The sequence below is a fragment of the Schistocerca nitens genome, chromosome 6 (assembly GCF_023898315.1).
Source record: "Schistocerca nitens isolate TAMUIC-IGC-003100 chromosome 6, iqSchNite1.1, whole genome shotgun sequence".
In the NCBI taxonomy this organism is placed as follows: Eukaryota; Metazoa; Arthropoda; class Insecta; order Orthoptera; family Acrididae; genus Schistocerca; species Schistocerca nitens.
Window position 1 is genome coordinate 679,162,210 of NC_064619.1, and position 16,090 is coordinate 679,178,299.

Genomic DNA, 16,090 nt, shown 5'->3' on the forward strand with positions numbered 1-16,090 from the left:
TTCCACTTACCTCTCCCCGCTGTCGCTACTCCGAGTTAGACATTTATCGTAGGTGGCAGCTACTTTCCAAAATCCTCGACGTAGAAGGCAGCCGTCTGTTACTTCCGCCTAATTCTTGCACTGGTCTGCAGATATTTGTCTTTTCCAAAATCTTGTGCTCATAGCCAGCGGTCCACGTGAGTGAAATGACGAAATCAGAGGGAACTTAGTCTGTGCTGTATGTTGGGTTATCGAACGCTGCTTGAGGGTCTTCGTTGCAGCTAGAGTGTGCGAATGGGAACTGTCATGAAGAAAGAAACACGTGACAGCTATGGTATGTGGACTCCAGGACACCGGGCTAAACCCCTTAGCAGTGCTTCACACTTGGTGGGAGACACTATTGTCTAGACATCTTTTGTGGTGTCACCGCCAGACACCACACTTCCTAGGTGGTAGCTTTAAATCGGCCGCGGTCCATTAGTACATGTCGGACCCGCGTGTCGCCACTGTCAGGATCGCAGACCGAGCGCCACCACACGGCAGGTCTCGAGAGACTTACTAGCACTCGCCCCAGTTGTACGGACGATGTCGCTAGCGATGCACACTGTCGAAGCCTCGCTCATTTGCAGAGCAGATAGTTAGAATAGCCTTCCGCTAAGTTAATGGCTACGACCTAGCAAGGCGCCATTTGTAACATTGCATGTATCTTAAGAGTCTCACTTGTATCGTCAAGAGCAATGTACCACAAGGATGGATTAAAGTTAAGTATTTCCGCAGCTACGGACTTTTCTTTATAGCATTCATTACGTCTCCTGTTTCAGACTTCACGCCATCTTTCGTGCGCGTATAGCGTGCATTTCGGCCCCCTCAAAACACTGTGTCGGCACCACTTGTCGACACAACATCTTTACTTACTGACTATGCGATAAGGGCTGAAAAGTGCGACATGACGTGACAGATGGACATACTAAAGACACTGCGCAACGCTTTCGCGCAAAGCGTGACAGAATTTTCACTGCCGTCTTAATTTAGCGATCGATCACGGGCTGAAAAGAGGAGGCAGTCCGCTTCTATTGCCCTGCTGACTGTTTCAGCGTTATTCTTGAGGGTTTGCAAGGATACATTTCTGCAAGCGCCAATTGGCTGTTGGTTACTCACATATTGACAGGAATAGTGATGCCTTTCTTCTGTAATAATTTACATGAAGCCTCTATCCACTTTTGTGGACAACGGCCTTGCCGTAGTGGATACACCGGTTCCCGTGAGATCATCGAAGTTACGCGCTGTCGGGCGTGGCCGGCACTTGGATGGGTGACCATCCGGGCCGCCATGCGCTGTTGACATTTTTCGGGGTGCTCTCAGCCTCGTGATGCCAACTTAGGAGCTACTAGACCGAATAGTAGCGGCCCTGGTCAAAGAAAACCATCGTAACGACCGGGAGAGCGGTGTGCTGACCACACGCCCCTCCTATCCGCATCCTTAGTGAGGATGACACGGCGGTCGGATGGTCCCGACGGGCCACTTGTAGCCTGAAGACGGAGTGCTTTTCTATCCACTTTTAAATGATATATCAAAACTCTTTTTTAAGTTTTGTGGAACTTTATTGCGTACTTCGGTAACTCGGTGGTAGAAAAACTAATTGTGTAAGGATTAATAATTTATGTGGTGGTGGTGGTGGTGGTTAGTGTTTAACGTCCCGTCGACAACGAGGTCATTAGAGACGGAGCGTAACCTCGGGTTAAGGAAGGATTGGGAAGGAAATCGGCCGTGCCCTTTCAAAGGAACCATCCCGGCATTTGCCTGAAACGATTTAGGGAAATCACGGAAAACCTAAATCAGGATGGCCGGAGACGGGATTGAACCGTCGTCCTCCCGAATGCGAGTCCAGTGTGCTAACCACTGCGCCACCTCGCTCGGTTTAGTAATAATTTATGTATAAATTAAAAGTGGAGGAGGGAAAGTAGCGGGAAAGGACTACTGATGCTCAAGTGGTTCAAATGGCTCTGAGCACTATGGGACTCAACATCTGAGATCATCAGTCCTATAGAACTACGTAAACCTAACTAACCTAAGGATATCACACACATACATGCCCGAGGCAGGATTCGTACCTGCGACCGTAGCAGCAGCGCGATTCCGGACTGAAGCGCCTAGAACCGCTCGGCCACACCGGCGGCACTAGTGATGCCAGCTAACAATATGACCCACACCGGGATTCGAAACCGGAATGTTATGTTTAGTAGGCAGTTGTGTTAACTACTGCGCCACCCGGAAACTAGTTTTTCCCGCCAGTGCGCCGGGTATTTCGGCACTCCTGTCGGCCGATCCGCACTGCCACCTAGCGCCAGCTGTCCACAGCCCCTGTCCACGTCCTCCATGCTCGCTACTCCGAGATTCCCGCAGGAGGTCGGACATAATTGTGCATCCGCACTGAAGAACGTGGAATTTTTGCCCATGGAGATGAAGTTAGTTATTTGTATGAATGTGTGGTGTGTGTTCTTTTGCACGCGTCCAAAAGAACAGACACCACGCGGAGTCCGTAGCTTAGATACATTACATGTATCCCCTCCACCTTCAGTTTACATGTAATTTATAGCAGCTGCGTATTCCGCCTGGTGTCTGTCCAAAAGAACAGACGTCACGCATTCGTTTAAAAGTACTTTACATGTGTAGTACTTTATTCAGCAATTCATTTCTGTGGCCCAAATATGTTTTAGTGTATGGAAAGATGATTTAGCCCTTTTTTTGTATTTTAACCTTATCACCAAGTCTTGGTATATTCAATATTCTTGTCCTCGAATAATCAACGTCGCTTTGAGGTACTGAACTAGGGTTTATTTTTACAGGTTATCTTTATCCTCTTCTGTGCTTCTCTCCCTCTCTTCTTTTCTCCTTCTTTGCTTCACTTTTCTCCTCGTTTCCTCCCTTTCTTCTCTTCCTTCTTCTCATTCCCTTACCCTTTCCTCTTCCCCTACATAACCTTCTTCTCTTTCTCCTTCTCCTTCTCCTCATGCTCATTCTATTTCTCATGCTCCTTCACTGTCACCTTCTGGTTACTATTATTATTATATCATTATTATTGTTGTTGTTGTTATTATTAGCAGTAGTGGTTTTCAAGTTTTCACTTGTCTCTAACTGATTACATACCTCGAAATTTAGGAGCTTTTACATTTCTAAAAGGTTCTTATACAGGGTGTCTGTTAACTTGAGGCAGCTAAATTTCTCGAAACCGATGTGTTGTACGGAAAAAATGTTGTCGGTGAAAAGTTGTTAGTAAAGGAGAGAACTGGCCGTCTCCTAACCTCTCCTCCAGCGTGACTGGAGCATATCGGAAACCCCCTTCTTTTGTCTATTCATATTCTACAGCAAACAATACCTACCGTCTACTCAAATCATTGTTTTCACTTCGTGGTGTATGGCGCAGTTACATCAAGTGTAGCTGTTTTTGCAATTAAGACCCGATGTTTTTGATGCTACATGTCACTTATGACGCAAATGTAACGTTGTGCTCTAACGGTTGACATTTATGTTCGAAATTTACTTTAGTGTTGCAAATTTGATTGTACAGTACAATATGGTTAGCAGTTTCAATAGTTGGTTAGAAACTACGTTTAGCGCGATCCAAAACAGTGACATGGATGTGATAGTCTTTCTTCCCATAGGCATGCTCGATTTCGGTGAGACCCCTTGCCTGTCACCATCGGGGTGCTTGATTTCGATTACAGTGCCATCTACTACTACTGGGAAAGAATGGTTTGAGTAAACCGTACTTTTTTTGGTGTAGTATGAATATGCAATGTAAATGGGGGGTTCCCATTTGAAAATACAATGTTAACCCCACCCACGCAGGAGAGATGGTTAGGAGGTGACCAGTTGTAGCACATACACAGATGTCCCCTTAACTTTTCGCCCATAACCTTTTTTTCGTACGATGCGTCGTTTTCGAGATATTTAGTTGTCCCAAGTTAAGACAAACATCCTCTGTGTACTGAGTGATTCAAAAAGAAGTAATAGATGTCAATTGTTTATTAGAGACAAACTATAAAACATAGAGCCACATTGCTCACGTTACTGGATAGAGCAAGGTTCTAAGTTTCGACGAAGCTGCGCTGATTGTAGCAACATGTCGACTACACCAGAAATCATTTTGTGTGTTGGTATTTGTGTGATGTCTATCCATTGTGCATTACACCGTCGATTCAGCAATGCCGCGCCTCTGCACAAGCAGATTTATTACTGGCATACAAAATTCTTTGAAGTTGGTCGCATATGAAAATGGGAAAGCGCTGGTCGGCCACGCAGGTCTCATGACAATGTCGAGCGTTTCCGAGACGCGATCACACGGAGCCCTCGGAAGTCCACAAGACGGGCAGGCCAGACGAGTTCTGAAACGTCGTTTCCACATGAAGCCGAATTGCACTTACTGCAGCAGGTGCGTGCCGACGACCATAATGGAAGGTACTCGTTTTGCATTTCAGTTCTCCAGGATATGGCAGAGGACGTTTCTTTCCAAACGTCTCCGCTCTTCGGACGAATCAATGTTTCATCTGTCGGGTAAACTACACCACCATAATATAATAATTTGGAGGTCACAAAATCCTGACGTCGTCGTCGATCATGAAAGAGACTCAGCGAAACTGAATGTGTTTTGTGCCGTTTCTGTTCAGAAGAGCTTATGTACTTTTCTTTTTTACGGAGTGACAGGAGTGTCATACCTGAACATGCTAAAAAACTGATTTTCCTCAATTTCACCAAGATTCCAATGATTTCATATTTAAGCATGACGGCACCCCGCCTGACTTTCACCTTGAAGTGCAGCGTTATCTTAAGAACACCATGCCCAAACGTTGAGTTGGAACAGGTGTACAGAGATATATTGTTCATTGCTTTTGGTCTCCCAGATCGCCAAATCTCACACCTAGCGATTTTTGTCCCACCTGTGGCAACTACTCTTCAAGGGCTGAGAAATCGAATTGTCGAGGCTGTCGACCCAATAAACAGGAACATGTTAATTCATGTTGGAATGAAATCGACTACCGTTTCGATAATTCTCGAGCAACGCTTGGTGCTCATTTTGTGTGTGTGGTATAGTGTCTTTGAGTCTTCCACTATCGAGTGACACGCACAGTGTGTTTCTGTCTTTCATAGTTTGTCCGTAATAAACAATTGAAATTTGTTCTTTCTTTTTGAATGATCATCTAGTTTGTAATCTAAAGTACAGGGTGGGGGAAATAAAAGTGGCCTGGACGTGAATGTAAGCATACAGCCACACCGCGTGACACGCACACCACATGTGCGCACGCAACGTGATTCACACCGGTTGAGAGCGTAGTGCGAGCTGTGTCAGTATGAGTGGAGCAGTGCATAAAGTACGATGGTATTCACAGTGGAGCAGTGCGTTTTCGCTGTTAAAAGTTACGTGACAATAAAGACGTGGAAATGGTGAGGTCAGTTGATTGATGAGGAGTTTCATGGTTCTAAAGTGCCAGAAAAGAGTTCCATGCAACGTTTAGTCCCAAAATGATGTCAGACAGGATCTGTTTTGAACAAGTCTAAAAACATTCCAAAACTTGGCCGCAAACCAGGAAATGTGGGTGCAGCTCACCAGAAAATGCTTTACAGCCCTACGAAATCAACGTCACACCTGTCGCGAGAGACCGGCATATCACGTCGATCATGCGGACGAATACTCCATCTGGACCTGCATATACATCCCTACTGAGTGTGTAGTGTTCATGCAATATAACCGCCAGATGCTCCTCAGCGCCTCCAATTTTGTGATTGGCTGTTGACTGAGGTAACAAGGTTTGGATTGGGTTGATTCGGGGAGAAGACCAGACAGCGAGGTCATCAGTCTCATCGGATTAGGGAATTACGGGGAAGGAAGTTAGCCGTGCCCTTTCAAAGTAACCATCGCAGCATTTGCCTAGAGCGATTTAGGGAAATCACGGAAAACCTAAATCAGGATGGCCAGACGCGGGATTGAACCGTCGTCCTCCCGAATGCGACTCCAGTGTGCTAGCCACTGCGCCATCTTGCTCGGTCTGAGGTAACAATCAATGGCTTGGACACGGATATGTTCCTTACGTCTGAAGAAGCCTGGTTTTACCTGAATGGTTGTCAATTCACAGACTCACAGGCAGTGGAGAATCTGTATGACTTCCACCATTCCATCATCAGAAAGTTGGGGTTTGATGTGCAGTATCAGCACGCCTCATTTTTGGTCCCATCTTCTTTCGTCAGACGGTGACCGGTGCGCTACTTTGCCGACATTTGAAACCATTTGTGTCAGCATTAGCGGTGGAGTAAAAGTCCTACAGTAGCTTCCAAAAGGATGGAGTAACTGCCCATACAACTGGCCGAACCTTGGGACACATTTACCCAGTCTTCATACCTGACAGAGTTGTTAGTAGATGACAGTCTGATCACGGCCCTACCTGGCCACCCAGGTCACCTGAACTGTCAGTGTGCGATTGTGTGAGGGGGCCCTCAGGTGTAAGACGTACCGCAACAACCCTCATAGTCTTCAAGAACTGCAGCAGAACATTTCGGATGAGACTGGAGCAATTCCAGCAGCCCAGCTTGGATCCGCCTTCAGCCACTTGCTCACCAGAACCCAAAAGTGCCAATAGATGAATAGTGTTCAACATCTGCTATAGTAAGGTTAGTACTTTACTCTGTTTTATTTCCTTGTTCCATGGATATCTGTTCTTCGGGCCACTTTCATTTGCCCCACCCTGTAGGAGTTCTTCATGGGACCTGATAAACAGTAAACTAGGGAGTAAGGTAACATAAAAATGAATTTCAGATGACGATGGACTTCGTGAAGGCGCTGCAGCCGCCCTTGAAGGGCCTGGTGCTACTAAAGTCGTTCACCAAGGGCATGTGTCTGGAGACGCTGGATATGCCCGAAGTGCGGCAGCTGGCCACGTCGGGCGGCCACTACGACGTCGTCATCTCCGAGTTCTTCCACGTCGACTGCCTGGCGGCGTTCGCTCACAAGTTCGGCGCCCCCCTCGTGGGGATCACCTCCAGCAACGCGTTGCCGACCGTCCACGACAGGGTGCGTAGATCTTCCCTTATGCTTCATTGCATTACCTATCTCTCAAAGTCTCTTAAGCATTTTATCTGTAATTTTGATTTTTTATGAAGAAAGTCGAATTCATGAACAACCGAGAGACGCTGATGAAATAAACTTTTAATCGCTATCACCACTCATCCTCAAGCAACCCGTACATCATACGCATAAACACATGACTACACTGGTTAGCCAGAACATTATGACCATCGCCCATCGCGACGTTCCATACCGCCTGGTGGTACTGCGGGCACGAGACGAGGTAGCCAAAGTGTTCGAGCGGAGTAGACACGGACGGGGAATCACCCTAGCGAAGATATGGGCTTCAAATGGGGAAATCCATTTAGGTAAGCGACTTTGACAAAGGGCAGATTATTATTACGCACAGCCTGTGAACGAACCTCCCGAAAACGGCGAAACTGGTGGAATGTTCACATGCTACTGTCCTGAGCATCTGGGAAAGAGGTAGAAGGACAGTGAGACAACCACTAGCCGCTAAACGGTTGGACGTCCAGGACTCGTCACAGAACTTGCGGTTCCGAGACTTGTCTGCCCTGTAAAGAAGGATGGATCTCTGCAGAAATAGCACAATTGTGCACACACAAGCGTATCGAAGGGCACCATTCATCGTACACTGTTGAACATGGAGCTCCACAGCACACCACCACATGTTGACCCAAGCACACCGTCAGTTACGACAGCAGCGGGAATGGAACCATCGTGATTCGCCGGCACACCATTGGAAACGTGTCGTTTCTTCGGGTGAATCACATTTTTGCTACAATGGTCACTGGTCCTCTCTACGAACGCCGTCACCGATGTGAACGGCGGCTGGAAACGTACAGTGCGCCGCGGACGCAGGCTGGTGGGAGCAGTATTATGCTGTGGGAGACATTCTCCTGCGCTTGCATGGAGCCTTTGGTAGTAAACCAAAACACGCTGTGAGCTGCGAACCATCTGCATCTCTTCATGCTTGATGTCTCCCCCGACGCTGATGTCATCTTTGAGCAGTATAATTGACCGTCCCAGGAGCCAGAACAGTGATTTGAAGAGCAATATAGTGAACTCACGTTGATGTCTCGGTGATCAAATTCGCCTGATGTAAATTGTAAGGCATCAATCTGCGTCGCTATCGGGCACCATCACCGAGTACGCAAATCAGCAGCCCGTTATTTACGCGAATTACATGACCTGTACATAAACATCTAATCCTACATACCTCCACAAACCTACCAACAAACTGTCGGATCCCTGCAGAATCAGTGATGTATTTCGTTTCAAAGACTGACAAACAAGCTATTAAACAGGTGGCCGTAATGTTTTGCTCACCAGTCTATCCCTACAATGATATGTGGAGAACCTTCTCATGGAACTGTCATAACATAATTCAACATAGACAAAATAATAACGCGAGTCTGTACAGTGCAACCTTACCATTATGTCCATAAAAATAAAATAAAAAACATCCTCAGTTGTTTTACTTTCGAGGCCTATTAAAAGTTTTCGTCAGTGTTTATAGCTTGGCATCAACTTCGTAAAGCAAGCAAAGAAAAAGATATATTTCGATATATGTGTGCCAAATGAACAACTAAAATTTATCAGCACGGGGTGTGACATGGTCGCGAATGGAACAATGACCCGAAAATGTAGAATAAATTTCTTTTATTTCACATGTATGGTCACAAACTTGTAGGTCCTCAGACAACCGGTTTCGGTCAGCAATGACCATCTTCAGATCTGCTTTATAAAAACACGTCCTAATATACTGGAGCCATAGTGGCATCGTCAAAATCAGCGTCATCATAGTCACACACATGTATAAATAGTAGTTTGCACAAGAGTCATCTTGTCAGTATGCGGCGGCGCAGTTTCTTTCGTCCATTACCTGCACCTACCTGTGAACTCGTTACAGCTGATCACCAGTAGGAAAGCCGAGCAGAGATTAACCGTACTACAACTCGCAGCAGGCTCCATACAACGTAACTGTTCCAAGAATCTGGAAATGGTCTTAAGTTCGAATGAAAGGTGGAAATACTGGCAAAACGTCGATATATTGTGAACCTTGATAATGTACACGTTCGCTACCAAGCCCGTGCTAATATTAACACAGTCATGCAAAAACCCATTCATTCGCCTTAGCAAGTTTATGGTAACTATTTTTCCGAAATCTGAACAGCTACTAAGCACGGATTGTTTTTAAATTAAAATGCTCGCCATACTATTAAGTTTATCGATGTCTAATGTACTCAAGTTTTTAGTCACCGATCTGATGAATATGTCACGCGGAATCACTCTTTTCTTATACACAGAATTAATTAAAAAATCCGTACCTTCTGAAAAACTCACCGGAATAAATATTCCTTCACTTTAAAACACTTTTGAAATATGTAGTACAACTGAAACCGGCAAATTATAACTTCCTTCGGAGGTCGGGGCTGGGCCCCGACTCTAGACTACTGTAAGCATGCTATATCTCCAAGAGAAAAGACGCGTCAAGAATACTTCATTCTGATTGGTCAGTTTTCTTTGAGGCCAATAGAAAAACATTATTCTCCCGCGTTAGACCGGGATTTTCATGACTTACCAATCAACAAATAACACACTTTCGAATGTACTTTTTACCGAAATAAATATTTAACATCCTGATATTTTGTTTATATTTTGCGTTATTAACTATTTTCATTTGCACTCGAATTAGCTTTCCTTTTACCATAAACTTATTTAGCATATTATGATACAAAATTCCCCGTCGTCTGCGTTCACACTGTCTTAAAGCTTTCTCACACTAGACCGTACAGCGTTCATCAGGAGAACAATGATCTACATATTTACTTTAGACCACATTCACGCATCATTCACACTGCTAAAAGCATATACAAAACTGTACAAACATAAATAAACAAAAAAACCTTCAAGAAATAAACAGAACAATTCACAAAAACAATCTCTTGACCTGTTTCTTGAATGTCTCTGTGCACTACTGTCCTCTAACAGATGAAAATTAGAACTATGTACTAGACTGAACCCGCTGCAGACTATCTGTCACTGTGCACGCATGACTCATTCTCTAGACAGGGGCGATGTAAGGCGCCACGCCTCAAGTAGCATTAACGTTCAAAACAAACTGCCACATAATGACTGTACGGCAGTTTGTTTCGAACAGTAGTGCTGTTGACAAGAATACTCTTGTGTATACTATTATTTATGTGCAAATGTTCAAATGTGTGTGAAATCTTATGGGACTTAACTGCTAAGGTCATCAGTCCCTAAGCTTACACACTACTTAACCTAAATTATCCTAAGGACAAACACACACACCCATGCCCGAGGGAGGCCTCGAACCTCCGCCAGGACCAACCGTACTATTATTTATATATGTGTGACGATGCCAGTATGGCTCCAGTATATTAGGACATGTTTTTATAAAACAGATCTGAAGATGGTCATTGCTTACCGAAACCGGTAGTCTGAGGACCTACAAGTTTGTGACCACAGACGTGACACGAGAGAAATTTATTCTAAAATTTATCTTTCCATCTTTCAACTACAAAACTGGCATCTTGTAGAGTTAGCCTGATTCGGCTCTAGATACGTCTGAAGAAAAATATTTAACCTGAAGTTACCGTCATCATTTATAATTCTTCCCCTTAATGCAAGGGGCGTTCAATAAGTAATGCAACACTTTTTTCTGAAAGCAGATAGGTTTTATTCAGGATTCCAATACATCATATTATTCCCCACTCTTTTAGCTACAAGAGCTTATTTTTCAATATAATCTCCATTCAATGCGACACCTTACTGTGTGCCTGCATTGTACAACTCTACTGGTCGACGTCGAACCCAACGTCTTGCTGTATCAATATGCTCCCCATCATTCATGTAATGCTTCATTGGGTAAACTGATGGAGGTCGAAAGTGCGAGATGCGGGCTTTAAGGTGTGTAAGGGAGAACAGTCCAATGAAGTTCTGTTTGCTCCTGGCGGGTGCGCAGACTTGTCTGAGGCCATGTGTTGTCATGGAGAAGGAGAAGTTCGTTCGCAGTTCTGTGGCGACGAACAGGCTGAAGTAGTTTCCTCAATTTTCCGAGGGTAATACAATTGACTTCAGAGTTGATAATTGCACCATGAAGGACATCATACACAATAAGCACTTCAAACTTCCAGAAGACTGTCGTCATAACTTCACCGGCTCAGGGTGGTTTTTGAACTTTTCCTTCGGAGGAGCGATGGTGCGGCGCCACTCCACGGATTACCGTTTTCTTCCGGTTGGAAGTGATGAACGCATGTTTCGTCACCTATGATGATACTCGACAGAAAATTGTCACTATCATCCTCGAAACGCGCAATAAATTCCGCACAGATGATCCCTCGTTGCTCTTTATGGTCTTCTATTAGGCCGCGAGAAACCCAGCGGGCGTTCATTCCAATTGGAGGAAGTTTGTGGCAACACAACCAACAGAGACGCCCATTTGAGCAGCCAGTTGTTTGACTGCGTTCCGTCGTCCACATCGAATGAAGGCGTGCGCACGCTCCGACACTGCAGGAGTCACATCTGCGTGCGGCTGAACGGTACGCACGAGATCGGACAGGTTTGCGCGACCTTGTTGCGATGATAAGAGACGACTCACCGTCCTTTTGTTCACTCAGAGGTCTCCGTAGACATTCTGCAAGCTCATGTGAACATTTGCTACGCTGTGGTTTTCCGCCGCAAGAAACTCAGTTACATATCTCGGCTTGGAATGTACCTCCGTTACAGACGCCATTTTGAAGCCCACATATATCGTCGCCACCCATTGGAACTTCATGAAACTATAGGGTCTGAAGCAGGAATATTCCACGACGTCCCACAACAAATACTGCATTTTTTCAACTGAAACTGGTTGAGAAAAAAAAGTGTTACATTACTTACTGAACACAACGTATAGTTCGACGAATGAGGTTAAAGTTTTAAAGTTCTGTGCCATGTCAAATGTTTTTACAAGGATTTTAGGGAGAGGGTCTTAATTTGCTCACTGTGTGACAAGCTCGCCCATGTTTTATATATGTGGCCGGCCAATGACAATTTCTTGCGGCATTCTTGCTGCTACGTTTTCCCTTTCCTTACGTTCTACTTTCTTATGTAGCATTTTCCTCCTTTTCCTGCTTTCTTTGCGTGTGTGCTTCAGTTTTATTAGATCTGTCCACATTCGTTCCTTGTAATGTGTATCAGGGCGCTGATGACCTCGACGTTGAGCGCCCATAAGCCCTAACACACACACACACACAACAACGTATAGCGTCGCCACCCATTGGAACTTCATGAAACTATAGGGTCTGAAGCAGGAATATTCCACGACGTCCCACAAGAAATACTGCATTTTTTTTAACTGAAACTGGCTCAGAAAAAAGTGTTGCATTACTTACTGAACACCACTCGTATTTTGTAACCACCCAGTACATTTCCGTTTCTCTTTTGCAGGTTGGTAATCCTGAGCATCCTGCCTACACAGAACAATACGATCTCTCTCTAAAAGCACCGTTCAGATTCTGGGACAGAGTCTACGGCACAGTAATGCACCAGGCGTTCCGCATCCTGGACTGGTGGGCGACGGACGCACGCGTCGACAGCAAAGTGCGGGAAGTGTTCGGTGAGGAAACACCTCCACTAGAACACGTGTTCCGCAACACGAGTCTGGTGCTGGTGAACAGCCACTGGAGCATGGACCAGCCTCTCCCCACAGTGCCCGCCTTCGTCGAGGTGGGCGGACTGCACTTGGAAGAGCCCAAACCATTGCCAGACGTGAGTACACTATTGCCAACTGAAAATGTAACATCAGCAAGGCTAGCAATAAAGGAAATTTTACTTATCGTGCGTGCACAGAATCGTAGGAATAACACACTACTACATTTGTATGTGATTTGCGGGTATTCAATACCAGAGCTGCAGCAACAGGTCTAACGCAGCTGGGAATCTAGTCGTAGTGAACTTGTGTGACAGACACGGGTAAATCAGCACTTGCTGTTTCACCTCTACACCAGTGGTTGGTGAATGGTTGTGTGCTCCTCTCCCGGTATCTCGAGACCAGATGTTTTCGGTGGTTAAGAGATCCAGACAACATGCTTGTTAAGGCAACAGTAGAACACCCTGTGTATCGAGGTAGGCCAAGACTGCACCGGTAGCATGCGGTGTTGCGTTATCTTGTTGAAATATGATGTCCTGGAGGCGTAGAAGGCAGGGCACAGCCACAGACCTTGGTACCACTGAATTGTAACGGCTGTTGTCTGAACTACCGGCTGTAGGGACCAGAAGTCGTCGTGTTACGTATTCAGTGGCACTGCATACCATCGTGCCAGCAGCTGGGCCCATACGACGACGACGATTACAGTGTGGCGGTGGTTGTTCTCCTTGGAGCCGTCATAAACTAATCCGTCCGTCTTAATACTGTATGCAGAAGCAAAACAAGCCTCAAAAACTGACGCGGTGCCATTACTGTACCCAGTCCTGCCGTTGGCGCACTGCTGTCGATTCGCCTCCCTCTGCTGCCTCGTCAGGGGAAGCTACAGCGCTGTTCACCGGACTGACAGTCAGTGGTGTTCCAGACACCATCGCACTGTCTGTATGTTGTTGCTGCTACTGATGAAAACAAATCCATTTCCGCAGTCAAGGCATGTGACGTGCTTGTATGATCTTGCATGACTGAATGAAGAATATCTGTCCTTTTAAGCGCTAGAGTGTGAGATTCCGAATAACGCGAGCAGCAACATCGAGGAACGTTGAATCATAATGTCGGTGGGCCATGATTCTGCTGCTGTCAAATTGCGGGTTTTGGTGTTAGGTTTTTCTCCTTCTTATAAGCCGCACAACACAATCTACTTACAAACAACCAACATGTAAATGCGATTTCCGAATGATTAACGTACACTAGGGCGACAAAAGTCATGGATACCTGTAGGCACATATACAGACGAGGGCAGTATCGCCTACACAAGGCATAAAAGGGCAGTGCACTGGTAGATCTGTCATGTGGTTCATGTGAAATGGCGTCCGACGCGATTACCGCCACACGACAGGAATGATACTTGGAGATAGACCCATGAGACATACCATTTCGGAAACCGTAGGGAATTCAATATTCCGTGATCCACAGTGTCAAGAGCGTGCTGAGAATGCCATATTTCAGGCATTGCCCCTCACCGCACATAACGCAGTGGCCGAAGGACTTCACTTAACGACCTAGAGCAGTGGCGTTTGCCTAGAGCTGTGAGCGCTAACAGACAACCAACACTCCGTGGAACAACCGCAGGAATCTATGTGAAACTTAAGACGAACGTGTCCGTTAAGACATTGCCGCGAAATACGAGGTGCGGCTAGAAAAAAAACCGGACTGATGCTGGAAAAAACATTTATTTACAATTATTTACAATTTCATGTTACCTCCTTCAATGTACTCTCCTCCTCGGTCTCTACACCGCTCCATACGAATTTTCCACTGTTCATAGCAATGCTGCAGATCATTTTCGGTAAGTCCATACATTACTTCCGTCGCTTTTTCTTTTACTGCTTCAACAGTCTCAAATCTAGTTCCTTTCAAAGCTGACTTTAGGGAAAAGAAAAAAGTCACAGGGGGCCAAATCAGGTGAGTAGGGTGGATGATCTAAGATGGGAATGTTGTGTTTTGCCAAAAACGTCTTCACTGACAACGCACTGTGAGCTGGGGCATTGTCTTGGTGAAGGATCCATGACTTTTTTCTCCACAAATCGTTCCGTTTTATCCGTACTCGCTCACGTAGGGTAGCCAGGACGCTAATGTAGTAATGCTGATTCACTGTTTGTCCCTCTGGTACCCAATCAATGTGCACAATCCCTTTGATGTCAAAAAAAACACAATCATCATTGCCTTGAATTTCGATTTTGACATTCGTGCTTTTTTTTTGTCGTGGAGAACCAGGAGTTTTCCAATGCATCGATTGGCGTTTAGTTTCGGGATCGTAAGTAAAAAACCACGATTCATCGCAAGTAATAACATTTTGTAAGAAGGTGGGATCACTTTCGATGTTTTCCAGGATGTCAGAACAAATCATTCTTCGGCGTTCCTTCTGTTCAATTGTGAGACACTTTGGAACCATTTTTGAACACACTTTGTTCATGTTGAAACTTTCATGAAGAATCTGCCTAACACTTTCCTTGTCAACTCCCCTTAACTCAGATACTGCTCTGATTGTTATACGGCGATATTGTCGAACAAGTTTACCGATTTTTTCAATGTTTGCATCAGTTTTTGCTGACAATGGTCTGCCAGTGCGAGTGTCATCACTGGTGTCTTCGCGGCCATCTTTAAATCGTTTAAACCACTCAAACACTTGTGTTCGCGATAAACAATCATCGCCGTACACTTGTTGTAACATTACAAACGTTTCACTTGCAGATTTTCCTAGTTTGAAACAAAATTTGATGTTAACACGCTGTTCTTTCTGTACACTCAAGATTTTCCGACGCACAGACAAAACGTCAACTACTTAAAACAGACGCCACGGGCAGACTGAGTGCAGGAGGCAGATGAAACTCGAGCAGTAGGCGGAGCGAGAGTCACGTGACAGCCCACGCGACTTTTAGCCTTATTGCATTCGTTTTATTGTTTCACCAGTACTAGTCCGGTTTTTTTCTAGCCACACCTCGTATAGCGTTAATGGGCTATGGCAGCAGGATCGACGGAAGTGCCTTTGCCAACACCACGACATCGCCTGCAGGGCTCTCCTGGGCTCGTGACCATATCGGTTGGACCCTAGATGCCTGAAAAACAGTGATCTGGTCAGATGAGCCCGATTTCAGTTGGTAAGAGCTGATAGTGAGGTTCGAGTGTGGCGCAGGTCCCACGAAGCCATGGCCCAAGTTGTCAATAACGCACTGTGCAAGCTCATGGTGGCTCCATAATGGTGTGAGCAATGTTTAAATGGTATGGAATGGGTTCTCTGGATGTTCGACCACTTGAAGATCATTTTCAACCATTCATGGAAGTAATATTCCCAAACAACAATGCGAATTTTAAGGATGTCA

The 16,090-nt window shown here is 45.4% G+C and overlaps 1 protein-coding gene across 1 annotated transcript in view; it reads left to right on the forward strand.

Annotated features, from left to right (window-relative positions):
- The window catches only part of LOC126262415 (UDP-glycosyltransferase UGT5-like), a 159,855-nt gene that overhangs the window by 82,972 nt on the left and 60,793 nt on the right, over positions 1–16,090 (forward strand). The window contains exons 3-4 of the mRNA XM_049959043.1: positions 6,788–7,042; positions 12,515–12,835. Coding sequence (XP_049815000.1) covers positions 6,788–7,042; positions 12,515–12,835 — 576 coding nt within the window. The remainder of the gene's footprint in view (positions 1–6,787; positions 7,043–12,514; positions 12,836–16,090) is intronic.